The sequence below is a fragment of the Passer montanus genome, unplaced genomic scaffold (assembly GCF_014805655.1).
Source record: "Passer montanus isolate IOZ18808 unplaced genomic scaffold, ASM1480565v1 scaffold29, whole genome shotgun sequence".
In the NCBI taxonomy this organism is placed as follows: Eukaryota; Metazoa; Chordata; class Aves; order Passeriformes; family Passeridae; genus Passer; species Passer montanus.
Window position 1 is genome coordinate 68,625 of NW_024367596.1, and position 18,540 is coordinate 87,164.

At 38.5% G+C, this 18,540-nt stretch overlaps 1 protein-coding gene across 7 annotated transcripts in view; it reads right to left on the bottom strand.

The window, feature by feature from the left end:
- LOC120504433 (ceruloplasmin) overlaps window positions 1–16,597 on the bottom strand; it is a 29,145-nt gene extending 12,548 nt beyond the window's left edge. For 3 of the 7 annotated variants that reach the window (XM_039713941.1, XM_039713940.1, XM_039713942.1), the window contains exons 1-18: window positions 16,341–16,597; window positions 14,489–14,733; window positions 13,365–13,577; window positions 12,669–12,842; window positions 11,840–12,094; window positions 10,472–10,637; window positions 9,383–9,522; window positions 8,688–8,828; window positions 8,356–8,567; window positions 7,700–7,850; window positions 5,873–6,085; window positions 5,358–5,565; window positions 4,079–4,218; window positions 3,514–3,642; window positions 2,841–2,947; window positions 1,949–2,165; window positions 1,162–1,301; window positions 589–751 (exon numbers count right to left, since the gene is read on the bottom strand). In XM_039713941.1, coding sequence (XP_039569875.1) covers window positions 589–751; window positions 1,162–1,301; window positions 1,949–2,165; window positions 2,841–2,947; window positions 3,514–3,642; window positions 4,079–4,218; window positions 5,358–5,565; window positions 5,873–6,085; window positions 7,700–7,850; window positions 8,356–8,567; window positions 8,688–8,828; window positions 9,383–9,522; window positions 10,472–10,637; window positions 11,840–12,094; window positions 12,669–12,842; window positions 13,365–13,577; window positions 14,489–14,733; window positions 16,341–16,495 — 3,169 coding nt within the window. In that variant the 5' untranslated portion in view covers window positions 16,496–16,597. Of the gene's footprint in view, window positions 1–588; window positions 752–1,161; window positions 1,302–1,948; window positions 2,166–2,840; window positions 2,948–3,513; window positions 3,643–4,078; window positions 4,219–5,357; window positions 5,566–5,872; window positions 6,086–7,699; window positions 7,851–8,355; window positions 8,568–8,687; window positions 8,829–9,382; window positions 9,523–10,471; window positions 10,638–11,839; window positions 12,095–12,668; window positions 12,843–13,364; window positions 13,578–14,488; window positions 14,734–16,318 lie in introns of all 7 variants that reach the window. The other 4 variants (XM_039713944.1, XM_039713945.1, XM_039713943.1 and 1 more) reach the window with 4 other exon arrangements.
- Window positions 16,598–18,540: the final 1,943 nt, after the last annotated feature.

The window sequence follows — 18,540 nt, forward strand, 5'->3', positions numbered from 1 at the left end:
GTTTCTCTCAATACCTGTTATGCTCTGTCTTTTGAATACTGAAAAATGTTGGTTTTAAAATTGTATTAACTCTTTAGAAATAAGAACTTTTCTTCAAAATTCAACATTTTTCACTGGTGATATTGCTAGTGCAAGGTAATAGTGTCTGTAAAGCTACAACATGCCCTTGAGAAAGTAAACACTATTTTAATTTTTCAGTACTTCAGCTGTATGGGGATCATGAATTCAGCTGTATTTATCAGCTGTGCTTGTTTTGAACAAAGATTGAAATGAAGTCTCAATCAGTACTGACACTTCTTGGGTACAGAAGTACTCTGTCTCATGAAGAATTCTTTTTAAATAAAAAAAATCTGTCACTTAGATTTCATGGATGGTAAATTGAAGTAATAGTTATCATCCAGTCCTTTAACTACTTCATTTTCCTGAGGAGTGCTGAGGGAAGTGTGATCAGGTTGCCTGCTACATCTTGACTTCCAGACATGGAATATTGCTGGGTGCCTGAACTGGTTCGAGGTATACTGGCCTGTCTGTGAGCCCCATTGTGCATTTTAAAACATAGCAAACACTACTAAGCTAGGTGGCTCTTACCTTCCTTTGGGAGCACAGTGTAGGTCGCTTCCATGCCTGCGTGGATGTGGTCAGTAACGTGACAGTGTAACAGCCAGGTTCCAGGGTTCTGTGGGGTCATTTCCACAGTTTGAGATGTCCCAGGGAACAGATCAAAGACATCTGCCCGGTAAACGCCTGTTTGCTTCAAGACAAAAAAAACCAACAGTTAAACTGTGTTAGACACATTTTCTATGTATCATTTCTACCGAAGCATCACTTTGTACATCCACTTCATGCTCCAAAGTTTAATAAACTAGCAACTAAGTGGAAATGAAGGAAAAGTATAGCTTTTTTTCTTACCACAGCCACGAAAAATTCACAGCTATCTTGTTGAAGTAACTTCTGAGGTTACCAGTGAGCGAATGCTACTGGCAGATATTCTCTGGCTCTTGTATGTTGATCAAATATAGGTTTGAGGCATAAAACCCTTATCGTCGAAGTACAAGCCCTGCTTAATATTGCAAGATGACTTTTCACCATAGATAACAGTCCTTGATATTTTACTTACCTCATTCTTAACACAGCAAGAAATAAGTGAAAAAGACCTGATACCTTGTAGTCAAAGCTGTGGCCATGGAAGTGTACTGTGTGAATGTCTATCTCATTGCCCATTCCCATCAGATACCAGCTGACATTATCTCCAACGTGCATAGTCAGGCCATGCAAATTTCCAAACACCTTTCCATTAATGGCTAAAAAGAAGGAAAGTAAGACAGAGAAAACAAATAAGATTCTGTGTATTGTTATCTCTAATATAGTACAGATTGAAAAATTTGAAAGCCAATGCCAAACAAAAGTAATGGTTTTGGATGGTATGTGATGAACGGTTGTGTTTATATTTCACATTAAACTAGAAAGAAAGACATAATAAAATTTCTTTGCTGCACATCACTGCTAATATTGCAGTTTTAAAAGAGCTGTGGGAATTGCAGATCTTTTTCTTAAAGTTCTGCAATTCCTGTCAATCTTTGTTGAAGAGTAAGCTTTACAAAGACATGCTTTCAGGATGCACATAGCTTTTCCAAAATATCCAGAGCAGTTGTTTACTGACATCAAATCAGAACTTCAAATTTGATTTTTATTCTTGCTGTACTAAAACTTCAACATGAGAATATACCATGGGGGCTTTGTTGTTGTTAAGGGCTTTTTTAACTTGTGAAAAAAATGTCATTCACTGGCACGAGCAGTGTTTTCAAACAGTTTGAGTAAAGTTTTTCCGGCCTTCTGTCCTGAAACTGGAAATGCAAAGGGCTGAGAAAGTTGAATTTATATGCGCTACTTTCAAATACATAACTTTGTAAAATTCGCAGAGCTATATGAACTAAATTGGGAAACATACCATGCATTTTATTACTTTCAAGGAATCCCTCATCCTCTTTGTCAACAAGGTGTGGGTTGGTAGAATACGTTTTAATGTTTTCATCCAAGTACCATGACTCATTTTCATCAAAAACCATAAAGAGAAGAGCAAACTGAACTTTCTTTTTAGTATGAAATGATGGCAGGTAATGTCTATGACACACAACAAGTGTGCCTATTAATCCGCTGTAAGTGTCCTGAAATGACAAATGAAAACCCACAGAATTGCAAGATGTAATTAAACAGAGTTACTCTTAATGACATAAAGGAATCTTTTTACTGTCTTCACAGCTGTCAGTGTCTGGGAACAAGGGCAGCCAATGACAAACAAAGTTAATTCTCTGTTGTTATATGCTATCCAGGAATCAATTCATCTCTTGTTATAAACATTTCTTCCATATTAATTTACTGCTCTTTTTTCAAACTATTTTTATAATTTTGAGCTTGATTTCCATTCAAAATATACATCTTGACACTATTTGTATTTGTTGAGACAGTGGCAAGAATATATTCATTACCATAAAGATACTATGTTAAGCTAATTCATGCTTGGTAAAATATGGCAGAGTTGTGTCTCACAGTTGCGTTTTAATTTTCCCACAAGTGGCTGATTAGATATTGAGCAAGCTATAAAGTGTTAGCTTCTCACATTAGGGAATGTGAGAAGATCTATACCGCAAACAAAACCATGAATGTCTAGCCTTGAATTTCTGCCCTGATGTTCTTGCAACTTGCCTTCAAGAAACATATAAATTCAAAGGTATGGTAATAGGGGAAATAACTTGGTAGAGAAAGCAGAAAAAGTTTCAAACTCATCTCCTTTGACTATATCTATGTTGGAGACACAAACAAAACTGGTATCAATAATGTACCTTAACAATGTCCACTGTTGAATGGTATGCCCATGCAATACAATGTGAATCTCCTCTCCCAGGACTAGATCTCTCTGGGATTTTCCAGACATATATTTTTGTATCACCTGAATTAAATAAGTATCAATTAATTTTTGAAGTTTTAGGTGTGCTGATCCTACAGATGGTCATTGTGAAGCACATGTTATTTCCATTTACAGCTTGTATTTGTCTTGAAGTTCTCCTTCCCATTTACTGCTCTGGCTAGCTGATGGCCCCTTCTGCATATCCCTGATCCTTCTTGACAATGATTTTGTGTGTGTGTAAGTGTGTCTGCACTGTCCAGTTCACCATACTTAACAGCTGATTTTATATTTTGTAGAAATCACAGAGGAAATTGAGAAATGATAGCATAAGCCGTGCTTTCCCAATGGAGGCAAATCTGTTTGCTTTCATGAAAGGTGCAGCCACATTGTGTCAAAAAATTACTGATCAGTCAAGGACTAGGATACACAGCAATAATTAGGAGGGGCATTTGAACTGTAGAAATATTTGTCATAATCAGCATCAAAAATTTTAAGATTTTGAGGCAAGACAAACAAAAATGATGTTTTTCCTGCTGTCTGGAAGCTTGCTAAATCTTACCAGACGTCTTGATGTTACCTGCTGGAAATAAAAGAGGGTGGTTTGATACCTGGGTTAGTTACATCAACAACAGAACTGTCTGTTTTCACTCCATGGGCATGGATAGAATAAGGTCTTGATGCTAAGTTCTTGAAAACTATTATAATTTTATCTCCAGTATTTGACACAAGCAGCGGCCCTGTTGGATTGAAAAAAAAGATCAGAACAGACATAGAGCCAGCTTGTTGTGTTCAAATTCACAACATTAACTTATAAGTCAGAAGCAAACTGGATAATGTTCATTATGACATGCCAACTTGAGATGTTAAAGTTAGGCCTCTACGTCTCAAGTTCTGAGCACCTACAGAAGTCAGTTTGAATGTTGCTGCCCAGTTTTATGCTGACTTAGAATCTCTGACCAAGCAGCAAACCAAAAAGGTTTTTTTCCTTGTAGAGCAAGCAATGTTATCTTGCAGGGAAAGCACTACAGTAAAAGTTGCAGTTCCAAGTAGGTTTTCCATTTAGACTGGGGCAATTTTTTGTGGGTAGAACTGTACTCAGTATTATTCAAATAGTATCTTTTGATTTGTGTGACTGCAATTTTGCATTTTCAAAACTGAACATGATGACTTTACCTTGAATTTCCAGGTGCTGCTGCTCCTTTGCTCTGTTTTTGGGAGTCCTGAATGTCTGATCAGTGTACTCACGATATACCACCTTTTTGTACTTTGAGCCAATGAATTTTTCATCTTTATTTAAAAATGGATTGCCAGGGCTGCCAGATGAAGAAAGAAATGCATTCCTTCATGTATTTTAGAACATCTTTTGCAGGTGTGTCAATTAACTATCAAGCAAGAATTTGGCTCAAAAGAAGAAGTAATCTCATAAACTGAAAGAGTAATCTCATAAACTGCTAGTATCTTCAACATGAAAACATTCTTGTTAAGGTGGGAGGTTCCCCTTTAGATAGTTAAAAACCCTACTATAAATAGATCAAGTCTAGGGTACTTGGAAAAAATGCTGAGCGTTTGGCCTGGCAAATGCTGCAGATTGCATGAAGACACAGCAACTTGAACAAACAGAGCCTTTGGCAACTTCAGTGTACATCTGAAATGAAGCCTAAAACTTGTAAAGCTGAAGTGCCTTGCTGACATTAAATGGGAGGGATTCTCTGCTGAGATAATGGGGGCTGGACACAATATGGGGGGGGGGGGAAGTCTGGTAACAGCATAGTCCATATTACTTGTGCTTAGAATTACAGAGTCACTGGTTTACAGGGCAAGGAAATGTACTATCAACTGAGGAAAAAAGAAAATACAATTAAGTTAATAACAAAATACAGTTATAATCTGCTACTCAAGTTATTCAGGTGGAACACAGAAATTAATCATTCTTGGCATGAGTTAGTTTATCCAATCAGTTCTCTCTCATTGAGATTCAAATACTGGAAATAAAACAACAAGCTTCATGGTAAGTGAATTCAATCATGGGTAAGCTCATGAAATTGAGAGGGGTCAAAAAGAACCTTATTCAGACTACAAATAAACATGAGACAAAGACCTTGTTTATCAGGACATAGTCATCATAGATAAGATGACAATGAATATTTTAAGCTTTCCACGTTGAGGACTACCAACATTAGTAAATAACAAATGCACATGCATTATCCAGGATCCATTAAAATCTACACCTGTCCCACAGAAGATCTGTGTGATTTCTCAACCATTGTGCTGTCTGGCTCAGTTACATGGCAGCACTGCTGGGGAAGGAGAAATTCAAGTAAGCCCAAAATATATTTGTGAAAAGAAAGTGTGTCTAGAAATGTCTGGAAGAGGAAAAGGTTCAGAGAGAAGCAACAGGAGTTGCTCCTTTGCTTTTTTTGGTTTTTTTTCCCCTGTGTGTACTCTGAAGTACCTTTCCTTATGGTATTGATGCCGCTCGAATTCCCATGTCCTGTTAGGAGAATAGTCCCATTCAACTTCCACTGCAGCAATGTAGTAAATCTTTTCATGCAAATATGTAGACAAATCTACATTCCACCAGTGGCATTTTTTCACTTTGTAGTTCTGTTTCATGCCCCCAGTGTAGTGGTCTGCTGTCAGGCAGGACACTTCAAATACTCCTAGAGGTCATATAAGAAAAAAAGACTTGAGGAGACTGTGACACAGGTTATTGCTCATATAAGGTCCAAAATCTTTGAGCAGTGTGGCTACTTGTAGTAATAAAATTCAGCATACAGAGGAGCTAGGAAAATCAAGAACTTAGCATTAAGAACATACATTCTTACAGTTTGCTGCCCTTCAAACACACCTGTACACAGTTTTAGCAGCAGGGTCAATATACCAACTACTTAAAGCTTGTCTCTGCACAAAGCATTCATAAGTCACAGTTTCTGCATTAGTAACAGGATTTTTAAATAAGACATTTACCTTCAGAATCAGGCTTCATAATAGCTGTAAGAACTGTATGTGGAAACAGATTTGCTGTATCCCTTCTTGTTCCTTTAGTTACAAATGTGTTTTCTGAGAAGTATATCCCATGGACATCAACTTCTGAACCCAAGCCCATCAAATGCCAGGAAACAACACTTCCTTTACACATCTCAAGACCAGGCTGATTTCCATACATATAACCATTAATAGCTGTAGAAGATTTGAGAAACCAAAAGCCACCTTGATTAGTATATTACTTAATTCTGCAATAGGGATTAATTAATTAATAAACACTTCAGATGTAATGTCATGCCTTAGACTGACAGAAATATCAATGATAAAATACTTTATCACATCAAGAAAACTAAAGAATCAATTCAAGCAAAACAACTTTTAAACCCCAGTGTTTAAAAATAATTTCCAGCTGTTTCCCTTTTCAATGTCCACAGCACATATTGCTACCTTGGCCAACTGGAAATTTCCCTGCTTTCTACTTGTCACTTATACAGGATGCATAAAGGATCCTGTTTTATATCCAGCAACACCCTCCAGCTGTACAGTGGAGGCAATCAGAAGGGTTTTTTAGTTTGAGTTACTAACACTTTCTAGATAGTCCTTTGCAAAACTTTCAAATCCTGGACTTCTCAGGTACCACTGCATGCTCAGCACCAATAGTCTGTAAACAGGAATGGTCCTGATGGGAATTTTTTTCAAAATGCATAAAACAAATATGCTTAAAGATTAGTACTTACTGGCAGGATTTGGGCCTGAGGGTAAAAATGTCTTTTTCACATGAAACTTGGAAAACATTTGTGCAGTACTAAAACATAATCAGTGTGAAACTCAGTTCTGCCCTATTAAAGAAGCAAAGAGCCATTCTGAGGCAAAGTCCAGCTGGCAGATCGGGGGAGAGGACTCCCCTCTGCTCAGCGCTGCTGAGGCCACACCTGGAGGGCTGTGCTGCGTTCTGGGCTCCCCGGTATGGAAGACATAAACACACTGGAGAGAGGGCAACAAAGGGCCACAAGGATGATGAAGGGACAAGAAAGCACTTCTTCCTGCAGGGAAAGGCTGAGGAAGCTGTGATAACCCTTCAGCCTGAAGAAGGGGCAGCTTGAGGGATCTCACCCACCTGTACAAACAGCTTCAGAGAAAGTGCCAAGAGGATGGAGCCAGACTCTTCCCAGTGGTACCCAGTGATAGGGACAGAAGCCCTACTAACACTAACAGACACCAAGTGACACACAGGAGGTTCCCTCCAAACATCAGGAAGCACTGTGAGGCTGACCAAGCACTGGCAGAGGCTGCCCAGAGAAATGGTGGAGCCTCCATCCTTGAAGGTATTCAAAAGTCATCAGGACATGGTCTTGAGCAAGTGGCTCTGAGTGGCCCTACTTGAGCAGGGTGTTGGACCAGGTGACCTCCAGAGGTCCCATCCAGCCTCAAGTTCTCTGTAACTCTGTGAAAAACTTCTTTTCAGCTACACGATCTGAAAAGCAGAGGTCAGTTTTGTCTTGCTGACTGGTTGCACTCATAGTCACTGCATACAGGCTGAAGACCTAACTCCTCCTTCTATCTGCTCAAAGTTGTACATAACCATGCTAAATCCTCAACTGCCATGCAACACATTGAGCAGCTGGCATTATACTTTGAACTACCACATTTGGTTGAAATTGAATTGCACTGAAATATTTGGGGTTTTTTTCCACTGGAAAGGAATGAAATGTCTCTGCACTATACAGCTTTCCTGCCTCAAACATGAAAACATTAAAGTAAAAACCTTACTGCAGAAATTAATATTTCACTAACTTATAGTTTTCTTACAGTGCATTTTGTTAGATTCTTGGAAGTCTTCATCCTCTTTGTCAATTTTATCAGGACTTAGTGTAAACATCAAAATATTATCATCCAAATACCAGCTCAGATTCTCATCAAATACTGTGGCAAGTAGAAAAAACTCCATGTTCACATTTTTCTGTTGAGAAGAAATAGAAGGGAAAATAGAAATGAATGAACAGAAAATGTCAGGGGAAAAAAATCCTATGTTGTAATAATTTATCAGTACAAGTCACAAAATAGATTCTTCATTCTGATAATCTTGATACTTCATTCTGATAATCTCCAAGCTCTGTAATTGCTGTATCTGGTAACTAAGTATCTACTGCTAGTGTTCATTCTATCTGCAGGGACCACCTCTGGAAGTGAGATTGTATTTGATCTTTAAAATCTCTACATTTTTCTAGAGATTCTCATCATAGCTGAGACTTGAATGCCAGCAGCTGCTTATGACAATGGTGTTTTCACATAGCAGTATCTGTCTGTCTGGAGCCAGATACTGGAAACCCACTTTCTTCATGTTGTTTATTCCCCTTAGGACATCAGTGAAACTGTAATGTGGAGAGGAGGTGGTGCAGTCTGGGAAGAGAAAGCAGATTCAGCTGTGACGACGCATATGTTTCCATTTTTCTTCTTTGACTGACCTGTTTCCCAGAAGAAAGCAGAGCTCCTTTCCTGCACACTAGGAGAGGACCCACAAGGCCAGAACTGGTGTCTCTGACTGCATCCACAGCTGAGTAATAAAGCCAGGTTAAACAGTCTGGGTCTTGCTCTGTGGGACCCACATCTTCTGGCACATCCCATTCATATGTAAATGTGGTGCCGGGATTCACGTGAGAGGCTGGAGATTCGGTACCTATTACAGAAATCAGCATTAAGAATTATGCCAAGTGCACATTCTTTCCTTTCTCACCTGTAAGACGTGGGCAGGTAAGGCGGTGAGCGCTCAGGTGCGGCAGCCCCGTCCGCGGCTCACCTGCGGGCGCGGTGCCGAAGCGCGCCCCGGCCGCGCTCCTGCGGTAGCTCACGCCGTGGGGCTGGATGCTGAACGGGCGGCTGGCATTGTTCCGGAAGGTCACCCTGATGCGCTCACCCACTTCAGCCCTGATCACAGGTCCTGGAAAAGTTTACACGGTCTAATTATGGGATATTTCTATTACATGGTCACCACAAATTTATGGCATTCAGTGGCTGGCTGCTTTTTCCCTTACATGAGGAATGCCCCTGGGCCTCTGTGGCCACAGACCAGGTCCCTGGCACGTAGCCTGAATCACACAACAGCCCAGCAGCAACCAATCCCAGTTCACATGGAGGCCCAGTGACTTTCAGGACAGTTTCTTCCCTTTGGAAAGCGATATACAGACATTAGCACCAACCCATGCCAGGAGCAGCAAGGTTATCAATAGAACTAGATCTGCCTAGCCTGGCCTGGTAATTAAGAGCCTGACCTTTGGAGATCATGGCATGCTCCTACAGGGAAGCTGGATACCATGACAGTGTTGCATTCAAGAGCTTCATAACAACTTGGGGGAAACCACAGGCACTAGTGACTGCTGGAGGCAGGGAGAGCTAAGGGCTTCTCCTTGGAGGTGGAGGCACTGCTCACTAACCAGTGGAAGTGACTATTTACTCTCATAAATCTTTGACATGAAAAAATTTTGACTCTCTTACCTAGGAGTCCAAGGTGAGCTTCCTCTGCAAGTCTTTTTTTATATTCAGTGAAAGAATCATCTGTGTATTCTTTGTAAATTGCTTTTTTGTAGGAGCCACCAATTCTTGTCTCACTTTGTTCAAAAAAGATGTGAGATTCACTGTGTAAAAGAAATTGCAAGAGATGCAAATGCTTCAAATCAAAATGCTCAATTGTAAAAAAGCAGTCAGACCTCAACCCTGTTTTCAGAGCTATGGCATGCTGAGTTTGTCTTTTGGGTTTCTTTTCAGTGGTATGGTCACACACTTATATGCAGTGGTGTAGAAGATGTGCAGGAATCCATTATCCTTCACTATCTTCTCATTAAGAAAAAGCCACTGCTGAGTTGCCCTTACAAAGATTAGAGACTCATTAACGATGATTTCTAGTCAACATTTAATAACCTTGGATTTACTCTTCTTCTAATTAGAAGTTACAAAAATTCAACAGGAGCAGATACGAACGCCAAGACTATGTAACATCTATAGACAAAGTGAGAAGATTCAGTCAACACTTCTAGTCTTTAAGAAAGGACCTTTCCGTGTTTTCCAAGCACTATTCAAACATTGAATATTCAAACTCTGCCTCATTGCTTGTGGAAGAGCAAGCAGATGAAAAACTTGAGGAATCAACGTATTCAGTGTATCCAGGTCTTAAATATGGAAGCACAGTGTAAAGGACAAAGCTATCTCATGCAATCTGTTTCCTAGATGAGATACGGTTAGCATGAATTTCATCATCTAAGGCAATGGTCATGATCTCCTGCTTTGTTCCCTAACTCAGAATAATCAACCATCTTGAACAATCAGGAGTCACAGCCTATATATGACATAAAAAATTAATCTTAATCCCAGTGAAATAACTAACATAGCAGCAAAATTTAAGGAAAGATTACAAGGAAAACAAATTACCTAATTTGGGCTGATATTTATTCTAGCACTAATATTTAAGCACAGATGAGGGCAATGAGCAATTATGCTTAAAAGTCAGCTCTACCATATGGCTTACCTTAATTAGCATGCTTAAATCAATTCTTGGAAAATAAAACTTCTTTAATTAGAGGCATTTACCTGTCAACAATTAATTCTTGTCCTGTAAAATGGTTCACTGCAGATGGGCCATAATTCCAGATGATCTCCTCAGCAGCAAGGAAGTACTGTCTTATCTTTGTACTCTCACTGTGACCTGGTGTGGATTTCTTACAATCTTCTACTTTAAAAAGGGCCTGCATACCACCTGGAAAAAAAGAGGTAGAGAAACCTAGGGAGAAGGAACTGCATTTTGTTTTCTCTTTCCCTGCATCCAACAGCTCTTCTGTTGTCTGGACAATCCCCACACCATTGATGGATATGCAAATCACAAAGTGGAAGATAAATGCTATAGATGGAGGTGTGCCAGCTGAGCTAGGATATAGAAACACAGCCGTGGTATCCACAGCAGGCAGACAGGTGTGGTAAAGGGCATTCTGCTTGTAAAGCTGCAATGGGCATGGCAGAGAAGATTAGGGTAGAGTGGACACAGTGCTGTCCATGAACCATTCAGCCAAGGCTGGACGTTACCAGAATGAACATTCTCTATCTAAATATAACCAACAACTTACTTGTGGAACTCCCAAGTCTGCATCCTAAGGGAAGCAGTTAGCAAATCTGCTTGCTGGAGACACAAATAATATAATGAAGAGAGCCCTTTTACAGCTATAAATCAGGCCAATTTGTGGGGTTTAAGTCTTGGCCAGAATGCCTCGGCCATATCAGGATATTACTTGATCTGATAAAGCTTGGAACTTCTGTGTAATCGAATCTGTAGGTTACACACTTCTTTTTATTTTGGAGTTTTCAAATAATGGAGAATGATTTTCAGTTCCGTGTTCTTTCCCACTTCTGTGACAAATCACTTCTCTCACTTCCATTCAAAAGCCTGGAATTAGCTTCTAAGCATTTAATATGGCTATTACAACTGAAAATACAGGATAATACAGGGAAAAGAAATGAACACCTCTGCTGATTCATGAATGCATTCTCCAGAACATGTATTTGTCAACAGGCAAGTTAGCCTGCCTGTTCTGTGCCCCTTGTCAAAGATGGAATGAGCCCCAACTTTTTTGTTGTCAAACAGAAAATTGTGGTTAGTTATCTCCAGCAGGAGGCAAATGACATGCCGTTTTTTTGCCCAAAGGCGAGGCTTGCAAAAATGCAGCTGGTCTAATTGCTGCCAGCTGATGATGGTGTCCATTAGAGAAAAGAATCCCTTGATTCCCATGGCTACAGGCTCAAATCCATCTAATGCACTTGTAGGTATTTCAATTACTCTGAGAGGTTTTTTTTACCTAGAGGAGAATACTACCTGGCATACCACCAGGTCAAGAGCCCTGCAAAAGTGACTCAATAAACTCTTAACTCAAGCTAAAGAAATTCTGATCACTGAACCTTGTACTGTACCTTCAATGTGGTCATTCACTTGGCAGCTGAGCAGCCATTCCCCAGGGCTCCTTGGTACCATGACAGCATCAATGAATGTGGCTGGGAAGAGGCTGATGGTGTCAACTCGATGATGTCTTTCTATTAAAGTCTGTCCATGAAAGTAGGCTGAATGGATATCAGCTTCATTACCCATGCCAAAAAGATGCCATTTTATCTTATCTTCCACACACATTGTGAGGTTTGGGAGGTATCCATACATGTACCCATTGATTGCTAAAAGAAATGTTATTTGTTAGAGTTAACTTCACAGACCTTAGAAGTTTTCTTCAAATGCAGGTATCATACAACCAATTTCTCTATTCTTCAAAATAGAAAGAGTTTCAAAAGAAAGTTCCACACCTTTGAAAATCACTGCCAGCATCAGACACACGCTTCCTCTACATAGCTATGATTCTGGAATACATGCCGGAGCCAGAGGTATCTTATTTGTTTATATTAACAGTAAGAACTGTTTTTCTAAACTATGAAATTATAGTACAGAGCTCAGGACTGAGAAGCAGAACAAAGTAACACATCTGTGTTTAGAATGCCTGGGAAAATTACACTGGCAAAGACCTTTGTGGCCCTAAGAATTTTATATCACAACTCCAAAGATTTGATTGTACAATACTTGCCATCATTTTTTAATTTTTAAATTTTTATTTAAAAGAATATGTCTTAATCCTCTAAGAAAAATCCCTGCTTTAAAAAAAAAATAATTCTACAATTCTTCTTTAAAAGAGACAAGACAGAAAAATATTACTTCACGAAATCAGTGACAAACAACATTGATATAATGTTCTCTCACAGTGCATTTTATTGCTTTCCTGGAAGTCCTCATCATCTTTGTCCACTTTGGAAGGCTCAAAACAATATGTTCTGATATTGTCCTCTAGATACCAACTGAGATTTTCATCCACCACAGAAAACATAAGGATAAATTCAGCATCAAAGTGTTGATCAGTGTCCCTATTCATTGTATCTGAAAAATAAAGTGGTATATACAAAATCTTTGGTAACTGACATTAATTTTTTTTGTCAGTTTTAACTCTAGTCTCAATAGGGTTGGACCCTGTTTACTTCATATTTTGACACTTTTCTTGAGCATGACTGTATACATAAACTTACAGACACACTTAAGAAACAAAAAATCCCCTTTGATAGATTCAACAAAATTACCAAACATAAATATTGCATATTAATCTCTTTCTTATATAAGTATTTATGATTCCTTGCACATTGCTAGCAAAGCACATCTCACTCATACAGATTTGTGAACAAAGTATTTTGCAAATTACATTGATTCTCATACAGAAAATCAAACTACTTCCTACACTATTGAAGGCAGCTGATTGAAAAGACCAAAAGCAGTTATTTCAAAATCAATTGTAATCTTCTCCTCTTCAGGGAACTAATTTCACTGATATTTATCAATGATAATTATCAATCACCTTGCATATGTATTATATTTACTCATTTATTTATGGTTTACTTTATGGTTTACCTTTCCTGCAAATTATTAAAGGCCCAACAAGCCCTGAGGCAACATCTCTTGGAGCATCTATGTGGGAGTGGTAAGCCCTGGTTATGCAGTCTGCATCTGCTTTAGCTGGACCTTGATCTTCTGTCACATCCCATGTGTAAGTGTACTGGCCTCCAGGCTCTACGGCATCATCTTGCTTTTGCAAATCTTTGGTAGTGTCAGGATAAAAAGCACCTGAAGAATTCCACACAGTCAACATTAGCACAACACATTCACAAGAGTGTGTTAGGATAGCACCTGCCATGCTGAAAGTTGACTACATGCTGCAGCAAAACGGAATTAACATCTGAATACAGGTTAAAAACCCACAACTTTTAAATCAGATGAGTAGATATTTTCTTTCTCTTTGGGAATCTTTTGAAGTCTATAAGAGTACTTCAATTAATGGCCCATTAATTTATTCAGAGGGGATTTTGTGCTTCTTGTAAAAAGATTACAATTCAAATATTTGTAAAACATTTGTTAAATATTAATCTTGGAAACTGCTTTAAAAAAATGCATATGCCCTGAAGGAATATAGGTGTTACTGGAATGATAGCAACAGAAAAAAATTCTGAAAAATATACATACTGTTACATAACCATACACTGTTTTGATCTGACAGAGTGTGTCTCTATCACAGCACATGCTAATTGTAATGAAAACAAATTACTAAGCAGTATCTGTTTACCCATTTTAAGAAATTCTTGTGTATCTTATATACCATATACATGAATTTAGTGTTAAGAATTTGGAGCAGTACATTGTTACTGTTAACAATGTCTTCCTCGCAGCATCACATTTTTATATATCCTTCATACCTGAATCTTTTATATAACTTTATACCCTTACTTTGGTTGAAATACAAATATTCTTATTTCAGGTAAAATGTTGATCTAAAATTGCCTCATTCACAAATTCCACTTTTGGCTTTGTATTCTATTCTTGAAAAATTATCAAATTTAGCTCCTATTTTAAATTGATTGTGTCCCAGTTTAAATCTCTTTTTACTTGCCCAGTCTTCTCTCTGACAGAAGAATACCACTTACACTCAGAGGGATGATTAACTTTTGATAAATTCTGGTCCAGAATGGAATCAAGCTTACCTTCATTTTCTTTTGTGTATCTTACACCATGTGGATGCAGTGTGTAGTTTCTGGAAGCAAAGTTTTTCAAGTGAATAGTAATGGAATCTCCAACTTCTGCCTTAATTATAGGACCTAAAAAACCCAGCCAGGAAGGTTTGTCAACTATCACGTCATATAAATGATTGGTATACTGAACGTAGATAGCCTTCTTGTAAGTGTTTCCTATCCTGTGTGGTCCTCTTTTGAGAAAGACTTCAGCCTGCCTGTAAAGAAAATACACAAATGCATCTGCCATGTGGTTTTTAATTAATAGTCTAAAATAAAGACCAGGTCTCTGCAGTGCTGTGCACAACTACATGCAAGCCTTGTGGTGAAATAAGTTAATACTGCCCAAAAATGCAAAGCGTTTTCTACTAGGTGGAGTATTGTTTGAGCACATGGGGAAGGAATTGTAGGTGCATTGGCAAGTGCAGGTCTGAAGTGTAATTCAAATGCAAGTCCAGAGCTCCACTTGGAGAGAAAAGGCTCAGTTACTATAATTCTGAGTGCAGGAGGCTCTTGAGCTGCAACCTAAATCGAACATGTATGGTATGGCTCTTCTTGGACCATTTAAACAGCTACCATTTAGTTGTAGATTCTTCCTTCTGCACTGTGTTTTTCCCTGCCCCTATAAGCATCAATCTCTACAAGCACACCCTCAAAAAGCATCCAGGAGGAGAAGGGGAATCAGAGAAGCTGAAACTGAAAAGTATAATACAAGGGACTGGCTCCATTGCAGGCATACAACCACTGAAAACCTGAAATTAATGTAGCGTGCTGCACGTCGCCACAGACAAGGGGAAAGCAGTGAAAGTGCAGTGAACAGCAGTGGTTTGTTGTATTACAACACAGCTCTGCCATTCTCAGACAGGATGCCCTGTTTCCACCCCCGATCAGAATTACTAGCCTGCTGAATGCCTGGCAGTGTCTTACGCCTCACAAAGTTTGTGAGTGGAAAAAATGAAAAGCTAACTGCTTAATCTCACACCTGATTGAGTGGCTGGTTATGACTGTGGCTCTCACTAAAGAAAACAAACCACAGGAAATCTTGTAATCCCTCATCCAGAAATGCATTTTTGATATTTCTGATTTTCTAATTTCTGATTTCTCTCATCATTGTTTCTGCTTTGATACATTCCCATATAATTTTAAAGACACTGAAAACAAAGAGAAGAAAGGAACGTTTTCTTCTCTCAAATATTTTTCTGATGCCTTTTATATCTGGATTTTCTTTATTGATTATTCAGACCTCCAGAATGCATCCCCCCTCCTCACCCTACATATCTTCAGCCTACTTACTGCTCTCACTCTGCTCAGGACCCTCTTTGCCTTGTAACAAGCAACCCAGCTCCTCCACTGTGGGTGGAAATACCCAGCTGTGCTTCTGCACCAGTGAAAACCATCCCTGCTGACAATGAATAACTAAAAAGAAAACCTGTGCTCAGTAGGAATGTTTTAAATTTGTAATTTGTTTTTAAATTTGTCAATTCTGCATTTGAAAGCAAAAATAATCTCTTCAGCACTAGCACCTTATACATTCAAAATTATACACCATTAGACATTCAGGGTCTTATTCTAGCCTCTACTTAGTAAATATTTCATTACAACAAATTCACACTCTACTGCATATTTCAATGCTTTGAATTAGCAGAACATTGGAATGCTATTCTCAAGCAAGCCAGGAAAAAAAATCAGAATTCCCTTATATGTTTGATAGAAAACCCACTGACACCAACATTCATTTCACTGCCTTCACCAGGTTTTCAGCCCTGGTGTCTAAACCAGATGAAGTTGTAAAATAAAACTCACCCAGTGACATTGCTTTACTTACTCTTCTTCTGCAAAAAGCTGTCCAGAGATGGCACTGGTATTGCCAGGTGCATAGTTCCAGACAGTCTCTGTAATGCCAATATAGTACTCCCGGTTCACTGCCCCAGCGCGGCAACAGCAAGAAACCAGCAAGCAGATTAGGAGGAATAGCTTCATTTTGCATTCATGGACCTTGTGGAAAACATGGGATGAAAACACATAACAGGCACATGCAATTTCCTTTTATATGTTCCTATCTCTCCTACTCCCCACATCCTTACCTCCCCCTCCCTGCTCCTGTTTGCTTTTGTAGAAACAATAAAAGCAATTGCACAATGTCTGTGTGACAAGAGCAAACAAAAGATTCTGGTAACTTCCTCAGTTCAGAAAAGCAAAGAAATTTTTTCTATATCTGCCAACCTACAATCACACAAAATAGCATTCAGATTGTCTTAGAGTGCAAATTTTGTCACTGAAGTGAAAGGAGATTTAAATGGATTTACAGACTTAAGCTTCATTACATTCTTCACTATCTTCATCACTCTCTCTACAGCTTGTTTACTACTGAGAAAATAAACTTATGATATGTGGCACAAGAACACAATTTCTCAAGCAGACTGAAAAATGCTAAGTGACACTTTTTCCTTATGTATCTGTTCTGCATTGACACAGGGAGCCCAAGCCGTGCCTATACCACCAGTCTGGCGTGGCACAAGCAGAAAAGGGAGGACTGAGATCGCTGGGACCAGTGTGCCCACCATGCATGCTTGGGTTAGCTCTGCTACCCACCACAGTTCCCTTAGAGATGTAACTTTAGCACAGTGTGGCACATATTGCTAGAGAGGGAAATGACCAGCTATTCATGGATGGAGGTAGGGAGGTTTGCATCCCCTTTCCAAGCAGTTTTAGTATTGAAGAGATGAGACTCAGAAATTCCACAAAATGACTCTGTTATGTTATCTTCCTCCTAATCTGTTGCTGGACAGGATAAGCCCCATTCTTCAATGATTAAAACATAACATCCAGATAATCTTAACTAACCGTTACCATTATCTAAATGCACTACCCAGTGCCAAAGGCTTCTTTTGCTTTATTCAAGTTCTGTAAATGTTTTGGTCTCACTGAAAAATAATAACAAAATTGGATCTTAAACATGGAACACTTAAAAACCACCTAACTAATGATTGCAATGGCACTTTTTTTGAGGATACATCCATCACAAGGTGGTTATGTCTGAAGCTTTAGGCATACAAAGCCGCCTGCAAACTTCTATTAAAAAATATGTGTTTTCAGTCACTTGGGAATTCTCAAAAAATGTCATCTGTAGTCTGAGCAATGACACAATTGCACTCATTCTAAATTAAAATTACAATTTTCCATTGTATGGCAACTTAAAATTATCTGTAATAAGCAGGATATCCTTTGCAGCTATTCTAATACTGGGCAGAAAAAATATTATTATTTTGGATAGAAGACTAAGATTCAGAATATAACCAAAATATAGCAGTTTTCCTTTAATGACATAAAAATCTAAGTCTTGTTCACCAGGATTACAATATAAGATAATTCACAAATTTTAATCACTATTCCTATCAATCACTGTCAGAATATTTGATTTCTTCATATTTCTACACATCTGGATTAAATGAAGGATTCTACTTCTCTCTAAATGACAAAGCCAAAGCTGAGATTTTGAAATCTGCCCGAATCTATGATGAAATTCTGGAGTTTCACAGGTTGATGTCCCATGTTCAAAATTATTTCTGTGGACTTTTTTTCCTTTGCCACAGATGAAGATAAGTAGTGCAGTGTAAATATCAGCTAATTGGGGTTGCATATACCCCATCTGTAAATTAAGTGAAGCAAAAACAAGAAAACTTTTACCTCCTGTTAAAATACCTTGATTCAAAGTCATTCATTCATAAATAAATTGCTCATTAGTATGTAGGTTTTTTTATATATTTTTGTTCAGATTTCCATTTGATTGAGGAAGAGAAAAAACACAAGCAATACCCTTGAAATCTCCAAATTTATTTGAGGGTAAAAATATATGCTTAACTTTGCCCTACACCCCTGAATATTCTAAGTTACTGTTCCTTGATTTGCAAAAGAACTGAATATTTTTCTTATGTAAAAATATAACAAAAACTTCTGACAGGCAATATTTCCACTCCTGCTTTTAATCGTACCTCCCCCAAACTTTCAGATTATCTGTATGCCTA